The 17395-nt window shown below is 39.0% G+C and overlaps 1 protein-coding gene across 1 annotated transcript in view; it reads left to right on the top strand.

The window, feature by feature from the left end:
- Window positions 1-17395, top strand: part of ncam2 (neural cell adhesion molecule 2) — a gene marked incomplete at both ends in the record, with an annotated part of 361006 nt that overhangs the window by 299239 nt on the left and 44372 nt on the right. The window contains 6 exons of the mRNA XM_079263891.1: window positions 5800-5950; window positions 8302-8486; window positions 9587-9683; window positions 12023-12196; window positions 15605-15724; window positions 16478-16603. Coding sequence (XP_079120017.1) covers window positions 5800-5950; window positions 8302-8486; window positions 9587-9683; window positions 12023-12196; window positions 15605-15724; window positions 16478-16603 — 853 coding nt within the window. The remainder of the gene's footprint in view (window positions 1-5799; window positions 5951-8301; window positions 8487-9586; window positions 9684-12022; window positions 12197-15604; window positions 15725-16477; window positions 16604-17395) is intronic.

Consider the following 17395-nt stretch of genomic DNA (forward strand, 5'->3'; position numbering starts at 1 on the left):
AAGTAAAGAGATCAATGAAACCAATGAAAATGACAAAAATTTTATAGTGGATTAATTTTATGTATTTGAAAAAAAAATCGATTTTAAAATTGTGAAGAAAAAAAATCACGATTTTTCGATTCCAATTCTCATACATACATATATTTCAGCAAGACAATGACAATCCACATTGCGCACATTTTCTCATGACAGCTGGGTGTAGATTCTCCTCTCCTACATTCAACATATAACTAAAATTATTTTTCCTTCCTTTTGCCTCAATGCCAAACACTTTCATCTGCAATACCTCCCGAAAGTTTTGTCCAAAGCTATCTCTGACTTTAGATTTTTCTACTTCTAAGGTTAATAAAAACATCTCGTCAGCTTCTGCGCAGAATAAGACATTCTTATTATGCTACCCAGACTGCATTGTGTTTGCTCCTTAATTTTACAGTTGACACTAAAGAAAAATGACATCTCCAAATATACGTTCAGTGGAAATGGAGATGTGTTTAGAAGTAACATCATAATGTATTTCCATTCCATTTTTTTCTGAAAATAAAAGCGATGTTTGTATGTTTTAACAAACAATTGCTATTTATGAGTGTTCCCATTGAACAGCATTTAATTTCAATTTTTTACAATTCAGCTTTATTTGTATTGCACCACTTCACAACAGTGTTGTCACAGGGCACTTTACATACACATCATTTCAAGCCAATTCATACATAGTCTATAATAGCCTATATAAAATGTAGTTGAAAGTCTGTTGCTTGGTGTATTTGATCATTTTTTGACTGTCCTGTCATGATATGTGTTTTGTATCTTTAGTTCTGGTCTTCCCTGTTTAGTTCCCTTGTTTCTTGTTTCGCCTTTGTTCCTGTTCATTAGATTCACCTGGACTCATTAGATGATTCACTACACCTGTGTCTTGTTTGGTTTCTCTGTATCTATACCTCTTGGTTTCTGTTTCCATTGCTGGTTCATTACTTTTGTTAGCCCCATGTGTTTTTATTAGTGTCATGTTTTTGCATCACGTGTTAGTTTAAGCTTAGTCTCCTGTGTTTACTTCTCTGTGCCTTAGTTTAACCTTCCAGTTTTCAGTTTAGTTAATGAAAGCATCTTGATTTTGCATCCTTGGCTCCCATTCCTGGATTTGGGTCCACACCTCCACCATGCATCGTGACCTGTCCATTTAAACTAGAAAGCCATGATAGCAGGTTAGAATACAGAAATGATGCAATACATAGCCCCCCCCCATTTTCAGCAGCACACACAGCAGTTCGGATAAGCCAGAATTAGTCTAGTTATGTTTCCAACCCAGCTTCACAAACGATATTTTTAATATCTGAAAACCCTCCAACAGTTGAACTGAAATAACATTTTAATAGTCTCCAGAATCCAATTGGAGAGATTAAATTTAAGCTTAGCGGTTTTTGTTTGATGTCGATACAAGCTCTTTTTGGAGGTTTTATGGATCAAACGTGAACAGTATTGCAAACATTTGGCCCTGCATTGGCCCATTTGACTTCACTTTAACCTTTTGTATTTCTTTTTCCCAATTCTGAATATTTTATGTCACTCTTTTAATTTAGGTAGCGCTAGCATGCACATAATGACTCCAGCAAGCCTGTAGCTGCACCATTCATGGGCCTTGGTGGTGTCCATTGGCATGCATGTCACTGCTGTGTTCACATCTGGCTGCGTGCCACAACTTTTTACTGAGCAGCATATCAAACAGGCCATGCTTTTGAGCCTGAGTTTGTCTCTAGACACAGACCCTGTCAGTTGGCAGAGGGGGGAAGTAGAGGCGGAGGGGTTAGCGAGTAATTTCCTGACTCAGAAGCTCTGTCCTAGAAGGTTTCCTCTCTCTCTTTCTCCTGCTCCCTCCTCCGTCTCACCCCTTCATCTCCAGCATTCCTATTCAACACACACGCTCCCAATCCTATTGACCTCACCTCAGGAGGCAAACAAGCAAAGGCTGCAGTAGCTGCAGAAGGAGAACATAGCAGAGCCTTTACACAGTGCTTCACCTCGTTAGCTGATCGCACTGTGATAATAAGATGAAAGATGAGCCATTCTAAACAGAACAATGCCTAAGGAAGGGGTTTCTGAAGGGGAAGCTATGGCACATTATTTTGGTTTGTAAAGGATGACAGAAGACCATTAAAAGGGACTGGATGTGCATTGATTTATGGGGCAGATCTATGGAGAAGGTGCACAGTGTGCACATGAATACAAAGATTCTACTATGTAAATATTCCAATGGATGGAAATACAGATGCATGTGCAAAAAGTCAGCAGTGTGACTGTTTTCACAGAAGAAGAATTGGTATGTGCTTTGAATCTATATGCATTGGTAGATCAAGTCATGTGACCCTTATGGTGATTTAATATTTCTTAACTTTCCTGGTTTTTCTTTGTTGAAAGAATTGTAACAGGAAACATTTTCATTTTTGAAGGTTTCTGGCATTCCTAATGTAAAGGAAAAAAAAAAAAAAAAAAAACGAAGCTCCATGCATTAAACGGTTCTAACCAAGCGGCAACCTCTGGCGGTTAAAAGTGAAGCCTATGCGGAAGTGCATCAACCCGCAGTTTCCCCTTCATCCACTAGGGCTGGCTGCAAAACAGAGCAAATCCCCATAGACTCCCATGTTAAAAAGGCCAACTTCACTGCAGAAATAAAGCGGTTTACAGCCTGGTTCAAAAATCCATTTTCGGTTTAATAGATCAGGTTTACCTTCATGACAACTGTGGGGGGAGTGAATTTTTTTCTAACTCGCCCGTTTTAAAGTAATTTAATCTCGAAGTTCGGCAAATTTAGGGGCGTGTCTTTTGGATTGACAGATACCAATCTCTGGCTTCAAGTAAGAAGAACGTGGAACAACCGCGGTTTTTAGCTGGTTAACAACGTGACTTAGCTTTAGCCCGCTTACCTCCATTAGCTGGATAGCTCCCGTTATCTCGGGGTTAGCTCAGTTAGCTTTAAGCTACAGAAAGCTCGGAGTTCGCTCGATGTCAATCATCCGCCATGATCCTCACATCTGCCCTCTCAGCTCCACCTCTTTGCCCATATTTGTAATTTCCGTGCACGACGACGCGCATGACGCTGCCAACATGGCGACGGTAGGAACCGCCCACCGAGCTTCAATTCAGCTCTTCAGAAACCTATGGGTGACGTCACGGAGACTCCGTCCATCTCTTTATATACAGTCTGTGGTTATAATGCACAACACAGCGTCTAGATCACCACAGCACACCGTGGCGTGGTGTTCCTCCACGAAGTTTACATCTTTTACATGAGAACGACAGTTGTGTTACATTTTGCCTTCTTTCCATCGGATATCAAATCCCTGTCAATCAAAAGGACACGCGCCTAATAATGATATAATAACATTTAGGCTGCACGGTGTTGTAGTTGTTAGCACTGTGGCCCCACAGCAGGAAGCTCACTGGTTCAATCCTCAGCTGGAGGGAGGCTCGACTGGTTGTTTTTCTTTGTGGAGTTTGAAAGTAAAAAATAAAATAAAAATGAATAAAATGGTTCATTCATTCATTCGTTCATTCATTTTCCGAACCGCTTATTCCAATTCAGGGTCGCGGGGAAGCTGGAGCCTATCCCAGCCGGCTTTGGGAGACAGGCAGGGTACACCCTGGACAGCTCGCCAGTCCATCGCAGGGCCACACACAGAGAGACGAACAACCACACTCACGCTCACACTCACTCCTAGAGGCAATTTAGAGTGACCAATTAACCTATCATGCATGTCTTTGGATGGTGGGAGGAAGCCGGAGTACCCGGAGAGAACCCACGCATACACGGGGAGAACATGCAAACTCCACACAGAAAGGCCACAAGTTTTCCGTCTCTGGGCGCTTAATCACGGCTACAGTCTGAGACGGTCGGTTTGGTCGATGTAAATAGCCACATACCATAAACATGCAATAACTCTTTTACACAGTTGACACAATAATTATAGTGCATACTGAAATTATTTTTATATCCTTTTAATAATTTAAACATCGGTGTTTTATTTATATCTCAGACTTTTTTAAACAATCTCATGCTTATCATCTGTAAGGACTAAAAGCTGCTGACCTCCCATGATGTTAAGTACGTCGATGCTCACTTCAGATGGGAATTGGCTGCCTTGTTGCATAAACCTAAATTCTGTAACTGTTTTCTGCATAAACTTAACCAGATAGCTTTAAAGCAAAAACCTAATTGATTCTGGGGTATAAACCTAACTAGAAATATGCAGGTACGTTGTATACTGTAAATTTATGCTGAAAGGGTCTCAGACATCACAATATAGCAAACATGTTACCATATCAATGGACTAAACAGGTTTAATGTAAAGCGCTAATTTGCTAACCTTAAATTTTCTTGTATGTGTATTTAGCTTCTATATATGCTTTCTTTTTCCTACCTTTTCATAGTTTTATCCTAAGTTAATCTACTTTTTTTTGTTTTGGCTCTATGTATAATCATTTTTATGTAAATGTCAGAACGATAGTCTAATTTATCCAATTTCCAGTGATTTTTGAACACCTAGAACAACAAAGTTAGCATAAATAGTGATATCTGCCATAGTAGCTAAGATGTCTTTTTTTTCCCAAAGATTAAATAAAATACAGCCAAGAATGTCTTCATTACATTTTATATATTCAGAAAGCTTGAAAATCATTGCCGAAGAATTTGATTTGACTCCAACTTATTATACCGGTTATAAACTTGCCTAAAATCCTGCTTGTAATCATTGATGATTTTTAAAGCTTCGAGCCAAACAGCTTCTGTTGGACTTTTTTCATTAAAAAAAAACATGTAAACTTCTTGTAATTAACTTTTTTAATGTTGAAAAAGCCAAGTTGTAATTCAGATTGATATTTTAGGCATTCTAAATCTGTGATTGTGAATAGAAACATACGTCTACCTGTCAAGTTGCTCCCTGATCTTGACTTTTAACAGCAACACGTATGTTAGCTTGTACGTAAGCAGTTACATTTCAGCATAATTGTCCTTGTGTGCAAATAAAGAAAGTCAGCCTAATTTCTTTGTGGTATTTTTATATAAAGGAGGAACAATGGAGACTGTATCATCTGATTTAACTTTATTGTGATATTTAATCAAATAAAATGAACGCATTAGCTCGAGATATTAGCTAAAATCAGCCTCAGATGGTACCATTCTTTGCAGCGATTTTACCCACAGTATCACCCAAAGATCCTGTTCTGCTGCAGTTATTGAGCTTTCTATTAAATCAGCTCTGAGTCGAAAGGCAGCACAGCTTAAAAAGTAGTTTCATGGAGGTCACAGAGGTTATCTGATGGTAACAGTCTGCAGGTTACAGCCAAATCATGTCTGCAACCAGGATGCTCCTGGGGTGTTTTTTCTCATTACAGTGCGCTGTCGATTACTGAAATGATAGCCTTGTCTGCTGTAATTGACCCAAAGCTTCAAAGTGATACCATCTGTCTTCATACAGATGTAATGACCTTGTAATATATCAACAGTTTATTGCATTAACTCTGACACCCTGTGACAAGTGACAGTTGCCTGCAAGGGGGTCAAAATTGATCAGGGAACTGTCACTCATTTGCAACAGCAAAGTCAGATGAACAACTCTTTGCTGGCATCTAAGTTAGTGGAAAACCTTTTTATATTGCACATCGGGTCAACCACCAGGCTGCTTTTGCTCACTTGGTGCAGTAAATGTGTAAAAACCATAAGTCTGAAACATATTCCGGTCATAAATGACCATTCCTTAGGATGTGAAATGTGTTATGTCTACTTGAAGCCGCGTTCCGTTTGTGTTTCAGAGTCGGGACGGCCGCTTCGAGGTTCGTGGCCGGCATGGTAAGTCCGTGTTGACCATCAGCGGGGTGAGGCTCACCGACTTGGGTCGATTTGACTGCGAGGCGCAGAGCAGGATAGGAGGTCATCAGAAGAGCATGTTTCTGGATATTGAGTGTAAGTATTTGCTTCATCTGAAAGGCTCAACAGACGCTCACAGGTGTTTCCAGTAATGAAAAGGAAGTTAATTAGACTGCTGAAAGTGTCCACAGCAGAGGTCTAATCAGGCAACCTATGCACAGATGGATTATTAGACAACAGGCTCCGGGGCGTAGACTTGTTTCAGTCCCCACATGTACAACTACAAATGAGACAGATGCGTGACTAGTATTTTGGTGATTGTTTTGTGTCTTTGAAGGAGTTTTATAACAGGTTGTTTTGTTGTTTTTTTTCCTTTTTATCAGGGTTTTACTTATGTATATTTTCCATTATATTTCTGTGTGTCACTATATTTTCCATCTTCTTCCCATCATTCATTGTCTTTTAAAATGTTTAGATTTATGATTTCTCAATTGTTTTGTCTCAGTCATCACTTCCTGTGTGTATGTGATCATGTCTGGTATTTTTCTGTTGGTCTAGTTTAGCAGATTTTGGTCTTTTGTGTTTAGGCGGCGATGTTCGTTGGCTTCTTGTCGGTATTTTTAATTCTTCATGATCATTAAGGGCGTATTTAACCTGTCCTCGATATCTTGCAAGTTCTATTTTTCTTACTTTTCTTGTATTTTCTTTAGTCTCTTTGCTCTTTGAAATAATTTACTTTCTTTTTTGGGAACATTGTGCTTGTTTTGTGCATTTTCCTTCTTTAACGTTTCTGCAATGTTGTCATTTTTATCTTTCAGGACTATTTTGTGTCTTTTTGGTATATGTTTGGAAGTCGGTGCCCATTTGAATCTTATTGGTATTTATTTTGGATTTTTTTGTGGTAATTTTGATGATATTTCTGCTTTTTTTGAGCCTCTGTACATTTAGCTATCCTTTTGCTCTTTTTTCCGTTCCCAGTGGAGCAATTCAGGAATCTTGTCTGTGATCTATTAAAACAATCGTAGATATCTAAGCAACAATGTTTTAACGTCAGATGCTACGGTTGCATGTAGAGTCATTACAACCTGGTATAACTTCCAATTCATGTGAAAGATGAGCACATGAACACATTCCTCAACCAAAATATAACCAAGTAGCAGAGTAGTAGAGTTCAGAAGTTCACTCTTCTTTTCATTCTGTAGCTGTTTTCTTTCAGCAGAATATTACGTTATAAAGAAGTCAGCACCCCGGCATCCTCTCCAGCATGCACACTGCCTCCTGAAGGGTTAATTAGAGCGAGGATACCATGCATCGCCTTCCTTTTTCTCCAACTGACAGCCCCCCTATTTCTCGATGAGTGCACCCATTTCTCAGTGCTGTTTGTTTGGGTTACTCGGGGCGGGGTCTTCCCTGCCTAATGAGCTCTGAAGCAAAGATCTTCATTTTGGCCATGGAATGATTAGGTTCATTATGAGAGCGGCTCTATTGGCTAAGTGCATGACTGCAGAGCGCAGCTTTGATAGCGCCCATTCCTCCTTGAAGTTCAGAAGAACAATAAAAAGAGAAGCAAGAGGAGTGAACGCATTCAGAAAACAAGCAAGTAAAATCCGATTTCGGCATCTCTGCTGTCATGTGAAATGCAATATTCCCTGGCTGAGGTGACGTTTGGGCTTATGGATTCCCCTTTAAAATTTGTTTTGCATAGTTCTTGAAAAAGTTGACATTTCAGAAAAGTTTGATAGCATTTGCTTTTTGGAAAACAACACACACATGCAGCCCCCTTCTCCAACAGCGAAGCGGAGATGCTGTCGCTATGCTGTAAACTTGTTTTTTTTTTTCTGGAGCTGACAGTTTGCTCTCAGTCTCAGCTCCCACTCTGCAGAGAGGCTCGGGCTGCAAGTCTGAGTCTGCCGGGGCCGAGCCAGCCGCCAAACTAATGAACTCATTTACTAAGTCACTGCAGGCTGCAGGGGGATAGCACGTCCTCGGCTGTGACGGAGCGCCAAGCATCAATCTCTTTAATGGAATCCTGCAAGTGAGCATAAAACAACCATAATGCCGCTCCGACTGAGCTGGGCTGACTGGGCCGAGAAACATCCGAACAACAGCTCGCTGCTGAGATCATTCATTACTGCTCTTTCTATTTGCTGGGGCAAACGAGCCTCTCTTACCATCCTTTATTCTTATTTCCCTCAGCAACATGAACTGGCTTCAATTATATTTAAGTTTTTCCTTTTAGCATTGCAGAGCGTGAATGGGAATTCTAAATGCTGCCATTATTACTCCTCCCTTTACAGAATTTCTGGGTTAAGCTCCAGCAAATGATTGGTATATCTTTGATCATCCAGCCTTGGTCCATCTTTTACATGATTATTAAATAGCTGCAAAACATGCCAGAGAAACATACCCTACTCTTTTATCCATGCAATCTTGTTTTCATGCAACAGATATCCCCAAATTCCTGACAAACCATACCATTTATTACTCATGGGAGGGGAATCCAGTCAACATAAGCTGCGACGTGATGTCCAACCCGCCCGCCGCGATACTGTGGAGGAGAGAGCGCTTCACCATCTCAGAAGGAACCCCCAACATGCAGATACACATTGCAGAGGGCAAGTCTGTTTTGGAGGTGTGTACAAATCCCCCCCAGATCATCTGTTTACCAGCATATACCACCAAACATAAATGATTAAATATCATAATTACAATCTAATCAAAACTAGGTTTATTTTTAAACCCTAGTTAAATGCATGAGACAACTTGGTTAAAAAGAAAAGAGTTCTGGTTGGGTGGGACGTAAATATTATTCATTAGGTGGCATTAAACTGTCATACCACTATCTACCCCTCCTACCTCCTTGTTATTATAAGCATGTTTGGTTAGATAATAGTCATTCAGTAACACTGTTGTGCAAATGTGGCGTACCATAAAATCAACTTGTTACATGTAATAATTTCTAGTGTCGTCAGGTAGCAATAATGTGAGTTTTTGATCATCACGTCATGCAAAAAGTGGTGTCAGGATGTATCGCATCTGCTAGTGCTAAATTAAATGGAATTAGCTGTTATTTCCTGCTCTTTCTGTGGAAAAGTTTTTGTCAAAAAAGTCGAAATAGAAAACGATAACTTAACCCCAGTGTGGGGGGCTTGTGGTCAAAGATCACTCGAAACACATCTTATAAAAGTTTAAAGGCCTTCCTTTCATTGTGTCATACCTTACCCGTGTTTGTAGGCAAAAGTTTTGTTTCTTTTATACGGTAAAAAACAAAAACTCATTTAAAATTTCTTAAAATTGGATGCCATAAAAATATTAGATAATGAAAATTTGAAATGATTATGAATTAGAAAATGTATAACAATAACCTTTTTAATTATATGCATTTTCTCATTGAAAAATATAAATTTGATGTATTTTCAGTCGCTAGTTTTTCATATTATTTTACCTTATACATACATTTACATTGTATTTGCATTCTTAGTACTTCTTGGTATTTTGAAAAAATACAGAAACTGTATGATTGTAGTGCTACAGATTTTTATTTTACCGGGGTAGCTAACCGATGCCAAACACACAATCACTGCATGGCAGGTTCGCCAGTCAGGGAGTGTTTCACATTCACATATAGGTGTATAAAAAATCTATGCCTGAGAAAAATATATGAATTTGATTCAAATTAACCAAAAAAATGTTTAAATCAATAGTTTTATGAGCATGTTTGTCTGTTCTCAGGTGACTCCGATGTCTGACAGAGACTTTGGCCGCTATAACTGCACAGCCCGGAACAACATTGGAATTCGATACCAGGAGTTTATTTTGGCCCAGGCAGGTGAGTCTGCTGCACAGCTGCTACTGTGTGAACTCTTTTACATGAGCTAATGAGATTTGCGACCTAATTTCAAGTCCAGAATGTGTGGAGTCAGGAAGCCCACCTTCCCCTAACAGTAACTTCAAACTGCTTTGTAACCCCATACCTCTCCACTAATGGTAAAAGCCTTATTTGCAATTCTCAGGAAGATAAATTCCACTACAAGTCCCAACCCCTATTCAGCATGGCCTAATCTCAAGTAGTGCTGGCTGATTTACCATACCCCTCACTATTTACCGAAGTACCCCCTAATTTACTGTAGCGTGTTCTAATACACAATGATGCAGTCCAATTATCTTTAGTGCAGATTGAATTGCTCGGGCTGGGAAAAAAATTAGTGAGCAAAAAGCTGGCCGTACATGCAGTCTTCTTGAAAACAATGAAAGTTCTTTTCATGCAATTCTGCACAAATGCAAAAGCACCGACTCACACCAATCAATCATGACCTCTCCTAACATTCCCCACTTCTCTGGAAGCTCAAGGACCTCGATTGTTGTTGGAAATAAGACATTGTCTGAACATTTTGGTGTATTTTTTTTGGCGTTTTCATCAGATGAAAGCTGTGGACTGCGTTTAAAATCAGGTTAAGATTTAACACTGTGTTTAAGATTAGTTTAACCCATAAAGACCCAACCCATAAAAATATGTTCAATTAAGTCCCTTTTTTTAAATTAGGTCTTTATTTGCCCCTTTAATGAAATGTAAATTAAAAAAAAAAAAAAGTACTTAATATCTACTATGTAATATCATGTCATATGTCAAATACTTTATAATGTAATCTTCCGCTTTCTGGTGTCCATTAAGGGGCAGAAGACAAAAATCAGATTGTGTTCCACAGGCTTTTGAGCAAAGTTTGTACCATAAATGGACGCCAAATGTCACATTGCAGCCATGCTGCTGCAATATCCAGAGAATTTGGCATTATATTGCTGATATAAATAAGACCTTTCTTCAAGAAGATGCCATCTGGATGGCAGCATAAGCTGCTCTCAAACCTGTAAATATCTGTCAGTGTTAGCTGTAATATCACAGGACACTTTTACAATCACAATTTATTTGTCTCTTATGTTCAAATAATAAGTTCTGCAGCATCTTTCCTATTTTATTTTAAAATTGTTAACATCTCTGACATGGCTTACTACTGCAAGAATGTTAAGCACAAAGACATTTTCAGTCCTGAGACTTTGCTTTTGTAAACTTCTTGGTTTTAAACGGTTTTCAAGTCACTTACATTGTACTTGACTTTATGGAAATGTTTTCACACTGCTTATTTTAGTCGTTATTCTTACGAACGTCTTCCTTCAGCTGAATCATAGAGATGATGATGATTAATAGGGAGAAGGCATAGTGAGTACAGTCTGCAGAAATAATTGTGTTTGGTTAATAATGCAGTAACCTGAACTGCAGTTATTACTGTGTTGGATGATATGTGTGTGGAGTACGGTTATATTTATGGCTGTAATTTGGACTCATTAGGTTGTTCTGTTTATCTTTCCATCATTTTGTTTTCTATTAAAATAAGTGAATAGCTACGAGATTGACCAGCAGGGAACGTTGCTCAGACAGTCATGAATCCTAAAGGACAAACCCTAATTGGTCCCCTGACTTTTCTGCCAGAGCCTTCATGAAGGTCACATGTTTTTGCTTTTGATGTTTTTCAGGTTATTAGATGGATCAGTATTAAACATTAGTTGCAGGATGAAAACTAACAGAATTTAAAGGGAATTTCTTATGTAGAGAGCCAAACAAACACCACGTGCTGCGACTGCATCTGTTGCTTTTTTTTTAAAACTCTCCCAGGTGGAGAGGTGGAGATGGGAGATACTCGCGCTCCAGCCAGAACAGAGTGTGTCTTCTGCACGCCAGCTTCTACTGCTTCTGTGATCACCACGACAACGTCATGCTTGCACACAGCCGAACAAGCGTCATTGGAGTCATTTCTGAGTAATTTTACAGCTTCACATAGATCCAGGATTCCTTTTAGGTCAACATGCAATCTGAGCTTGAAGAAAACGCTGAGTGACTCCACTGCGTTTCGGACATTTATGGAAAATTAGACAACAATGAAGTCTGAAATTGGGATGTTACATTGTCAAATTATCAGACGTTACCCGTTAGCTAAGGTGTTCACGAACACATGACTCAGCACATTTCATTTTAAGGTTGCTGAGATTTACATCCTGTTTGTTAAACCTTGGTGCAAGTTAGACGTATGAAGCTAGAGTCGAAATAGACTATTATTAGTTGATGCTGGTGCAGGATGTGTATCCTTTTACATTCATCACTGTCTTCACTTCTAGACGTACCATCAAATCCATACTCAGTTCGCCTGTCGGCCGTCTCCCAGCGCTTGGCCACCGTCACCTTCATGAAACCCGACTCACATGGAGGTGTTCCCATCAGCTACTACCTGGTCCAGTACAAGGAGGTGGGCTCCCAGGACTGGAGGGACGTCAAGTCACACAGTGTCCAGAGTGAGTGCGAAGCTTGGCTTGTATTTAGTATTTTGGCCATGAAACGGGAAACTTTTTCTCTCACTTTATGACAGAAAAGCACTCAGTTTGTTTTTGTTATATCACTTTGCTGTGTCTTTGATTTATCAGGTACTTTATCCCATTTCAAATGCAAAAGAAGTGTACAGAGGAGTGTAGAGTTATTGCACTATACAAGTTGAGGCTAGCTTAGAAACTTTTCAGTCAAGCAGTCTACAGGCCAACCTATCAGTTTACACACTCCAGTCCACTAGGTGGTGGTAATGCACTTTTAAGCTGCTTGCTAAACATAAAGAAAACCCAAAAGAGGACCTGGTATATGTTACGTTATCGTACACTGTTTGACAAAAAAAAAAGAATAAAAGCTTCATAAATGTGCAAACTTGGTCTTTGGTTGGTGATCACCAAACCGGAAAACAAAACTAGTTTGTGCAATCATCTGATACGGAATCAGCAGGAAGCGTGGAAATGCAGGCTGATGTAGAAAAGCAGGAAAAACATGAGACTTGCAAGATCCATCATACAATTATATGATATATATGATATTATCTTTCTGTGTAATCCAGCCTCATGTCAACCTGCGATGGAAAAACATAACCAGTTGCGTGTTCATATTTTACCATCTGTGTTGGACGTTCCATTTTTATAAGTGCTTTTTCCAGTCCTTATTGTATCACAAATAGACACCTGATTGACACTTGTTTGAGTTAATCAGTGTTATTATTTAAGATTAATGGAACTAATTAGACATTTTTCCGAACTACTTCCACTTCAGTTACTTTCTACTGAAGAACTCTGCATGGCAGCATACAACAATAAACTGGTAAAATATGCTTCCTTTTAGATAGAAATTACTTGCAATCCTCTTTATTTCTGTTGTTTTATCTGCTGTTGCTGTTTAAGTCAAAATCCATATATTTAAATAATTAATGACAAGAAGTTTCATATATTAGATGCCATTTACCCTTTAAGAAATGAGAATATTTGTTTTTGCACATATTTTTTAAGCCTATATGCTGTAGTTATTACAGTGGGAGATTTTACCCAACGTGATGGATTAACTTCTTATCTGGCTTTAACTAATATTTCCACGTGTTGACCCCACACATCAGCTAACACCAATCTAGCATCAGTAGAGACCTAATTGCATGATCTGTCATGCGATCCTTCAAAGCTTTGGCCCTGAGATGTTTGTTGGGTCCTGACGGAACTCTAACACCTCGTGGGGAGAGTGCCAGGACCTGTCTGAGCAGAAAGAGAAGCACTCCTCCTCTTCTTATGCTTTACGACTGCAAATTGATTTCTGAGCCTGTTGGTGGAAAGTACACCCCGAGGTGAAGGATGGATGGACGGAAAATGGAAGCCAGAGGACGAATGGTTGGGTGATAAGCAGGTCCGACAAACCTGAAGGGGCTTATCGCTAATATCCCTCATTTCAGACTCAATTACAGTATGGAGATGCAGTGAGGTGAATACTAAACAGGAGGCCGGGCTTAAGCCATAAATATACAGCAGATAGAGGGAAAAACTGCCAGAGGTGAATAATTAAAGCTTATTCGTGGATTTAATTTGGATAAATGCCATTGTTTCTATATAATCAGGACTAAAATATAAAAAATAATGAGCTTGGCTTATAAGGAAGCACTAAGCAGGATCATATATAATCATTGACTCCGCTTCAACTTCCACAGCAGAAGTTCCCAACACTAGAAAGTCTTCATTATAATGAAATGCATTGGCTTGTTTCATTTGAATGCTTTTGCACAAATTGAAATATCTGCTCGTAGCCTCGAATGAACTCGGCACACAGCTGCAAATTGCAGGATTTGTTTTCAATTCCAGGACCAAAGAACTGCAAAAGAATCTTTGCTCAAGCTCATTACGCAGCTGATTCTCTGCAGGCTTTTTGGAATATTGCCGGTTCTGTTCGTAGGCTCTGGTGACTGTGGGGTTTCAAAAGGAATCTGCAGTGTGGTCTGATAATAAGACTTAATGCATGCCTCAGTTATCAAGTAAATAACAGGATGAGTGTTTTGCATTGCATGGTTCATTATGAGTTTATTGCAGGTGTTTTCAGTCAGTGTTCTTATGGGAATGCTGCAGCTGCTCCAAGTTATTGCACTGCAGCAACAAAGAACTTAAAAACCAAATGGATGCATTTCAACTCTCTTGCAACACGGCTTTTAGTCATTTCGAATCTTTGCTTGTTTGGAATTTGAATGATTTCTGTTTGTTTTGTGTCTGTAGACATTTTCAGCATGTGTCACGTCTTTTTGAATGTTTTTTGCAGCTGTTATGAGTCAGTTTGAGTCTTTTGTGTCTTCAGTTGTTTTTTGAGTGTCTGTGTAAGTATTCTGGGTTCTTTGCGTAGAAGTTTAGAGTCTGTAGTTGCTTCAGCTCCATTGTAGTTATCCCCTTGTGGTTTTGTAGCTTATTGTAGTTATTGTTTGTCTTTTTTTATTGTTTTTACTTCTTTGCATCTACTGATAGTTTATTTTCACGATTCTTTTATGTGTTTTCAGTCGCATTCTTGTTGTTTTTAGTCTCCTTCACCCCCTTGACTGGTCGGCTGCTTGGAACATTGGTTGCTCATTTTCCAGCCAATTCTCTTTAAGCTCTGAAATGTCTTAAACTGACTGGAAACTAACTGGAAACTGGCTGGAAATTGGTTGAACTTGTGGAGGCTATTGTAAATGGCTGCATCCGCATTTGTTTTCATTCTTTTGGTCTTTTTAGAGCATTTTTAAACATCTTCTGCTTGTTTGTAGTCTCTTTGTAGCCATTGATTTGTCTGTCGTTTGACTTATGGACAGGTTTTAATGAAAGTTTTCAGGAAATTTCACAAATGGTTAAATTCCTTTGGATGACCTGGATCACCGCCTAGACCCAGGAATTTTTTAAGGATTCTTTACTATAGGAAGATAGGGATCATTTTCGATGGAGCTTGTAACTACAAACGAATGCTCAAAAGCATTGTCAAATGTAGTTAGTCTGCCAATCAGTTATCCACATCGTCGTTGCTACCTCTATGGTCAGGTCTTGTCATAAAAGCAGTCAGTTGTGATCAGAAGCGTTTTGGAATTGCAAAACTTTTCATTTTTGTCTTTGCCTGCATTCAAGTTTCTTCCAATTTTACAAGGTTTTGAAATCCTGCTTTGACACAAGGGCCCATAAAAGTACCTGGAAAATAATATGAGATAAAAACATCTCCAGGCAACAGGTCTGTAAAGGCAAGGCCATACTGCGAGCGACAACAAAATACTTTTTTGTCTGCATTGTTTGTTTTTCTGCACCTTCCTGCAGCGTTTGCAGGAGGAAAGCATGAAGCGCCATCTGCATGATGGACACATATGATGAGCTGATATGTATTCTGGTACGGTTTCTCTGCAGCCACAGTGGTGCTTACAGGACTGGAGCCCAACACAACGTACGAGGTTCGAGTGGCAGCTGTCAACGGAAAGGGTCAGGGAGAGTTCAGCCACACCGAGACCTTCCAGACTTTACCTATCCGTAAGTTGTCGGCAACGGCAAATCACACACCGGTTTGAATCCCATTAAATAAATTTTAGTTATAATGATTTCGGTTCAGTACATTGAAATGTTTTGTAGCTTTTGCTAACAGTTACTGTCAGATCCCTGCAGATAAGTTATGTTTTTTTTGGAAATCTTTGTTTAAAAAACGTAAAGTGTTTCAGAAACTGACATATTAAACAGATTTAAAACAGCGTCATTCAGTAAAACATTTGGGAACTGTTCCAGTTCTGATTTAATGGATATATTGTGTATGTGAACGAAATGCAAAATGTCTAAAATATATTCAAAGCTTTTGCACTGCAGTGAAATGAAGCCTATTTGCCATCCTACGCAATCCTGGCATATTCATTTTGACATGGTTACAACATCCTCCGGTTTCAGTGATATGAATTTAGATTATTGAAGCTTGGAATAGATTCTCTCAATTTCATGTCCTCATGTAAAGCCGGCTGTGCAGCTGCCGAGAATAAAAAGTAAAAATGGAGACCCAATTTGGAAAAAATACAGTGAATAATTGAAGCCTCCAGTCAACATTAATTATGCTCAGGCTGTGGGAGTTACCTTGTAATATAAATTTAATTCAGCTTAAAATCTTGTCTTTACTTGTACTAGATCCTTATCTCATATCTCACCTCTTCCTTTCCCTTGGGAATGCCGCCACGCTACTGTTTTGTAACAGAAAAACACACACATATTGTTAAGAAGCCCTTTAAAACTTGTGTCTTTCAGGAGAGCCGAGTCCGCCAGCGGTTCATGGTCAGAGAGGAATGGGTAAGGCCTACCGGCTGGGGCTGGTGAAACAGGATGATGGAGGGATGCCCATCGTGGAGTATATAGTCAAGTACAAGACCGTGAGTGTTTCATTGGTAAAATCATGACTAGGTAGTTTATTAAGTTTGTGCTCAGATAGAGTTTGTGTGCAAATGCAAACTCCAAGCAAAGAGAGAGGAGACCACCCAGAGTGGCATAGATTCAGACAGGGCCCTAAAGATCATAGCTCCGATGAGAGCTTAAAAAGAAATTATGGTGAATAATTAGGTACAATTATTGTTTTGGTTTTTTTTTAACTTTATTACTTCGACTTGTATATGAATACCTCTAAATGTTGGAAGGCAAACATTCTTCAGTAATATTGTAACAAATCTACTAAGCTTTCATGGAAGAGATTGTTTTGAGAGAAAGTTTTTGATGTTTTGAGTCAAGAAAATACTCATTAAAACCATCTTATAATGTAACTTTAGTTCGAGGAAATGAAATGGCTGGTAACTTTAGGAATCTACCAACCACATAGGATGCTTATAAAAAGTTTATTAAGATGTTTAAGATTTATTCTTATGGAGGAATGTTTGAGCTTGGAGCTGAAGACTGCGGGAAGGGTAGTGGTTTTAGAAAAGACAGTGTAACACATGTTGAATGTGGATATTTTTAATAAGATGTGTTGAAAATCCAGCCTAAAAAAATCTTTATGAAGCGCTTGAAAGTCAGCAACCACTGATCCAGGTGGTGAACATAGGCGTAAAATGCCCTAAAATTAAAGAAAATGTATAAAATATCAGTTTAGTATAGAGAACAAGACACTAATAAAAGCAAATGAGTCCAAACAATAAAAGAGGTGACCCCTTTGAGCTTTCCCTGTGATGTTGGCAC

Source organism: Telmatherina bonti (assembly GCF_933228915.1).
Source record: "Telmatherina bonti genome assembly, chromosome: 24".
NCBI classification, from domain to species: Eukaryota; Metazoa; Chordata; class Actinopteri; order Atheriniformes; family Telmatherinidae; genus Telmatherina; species Telmatherina bonti.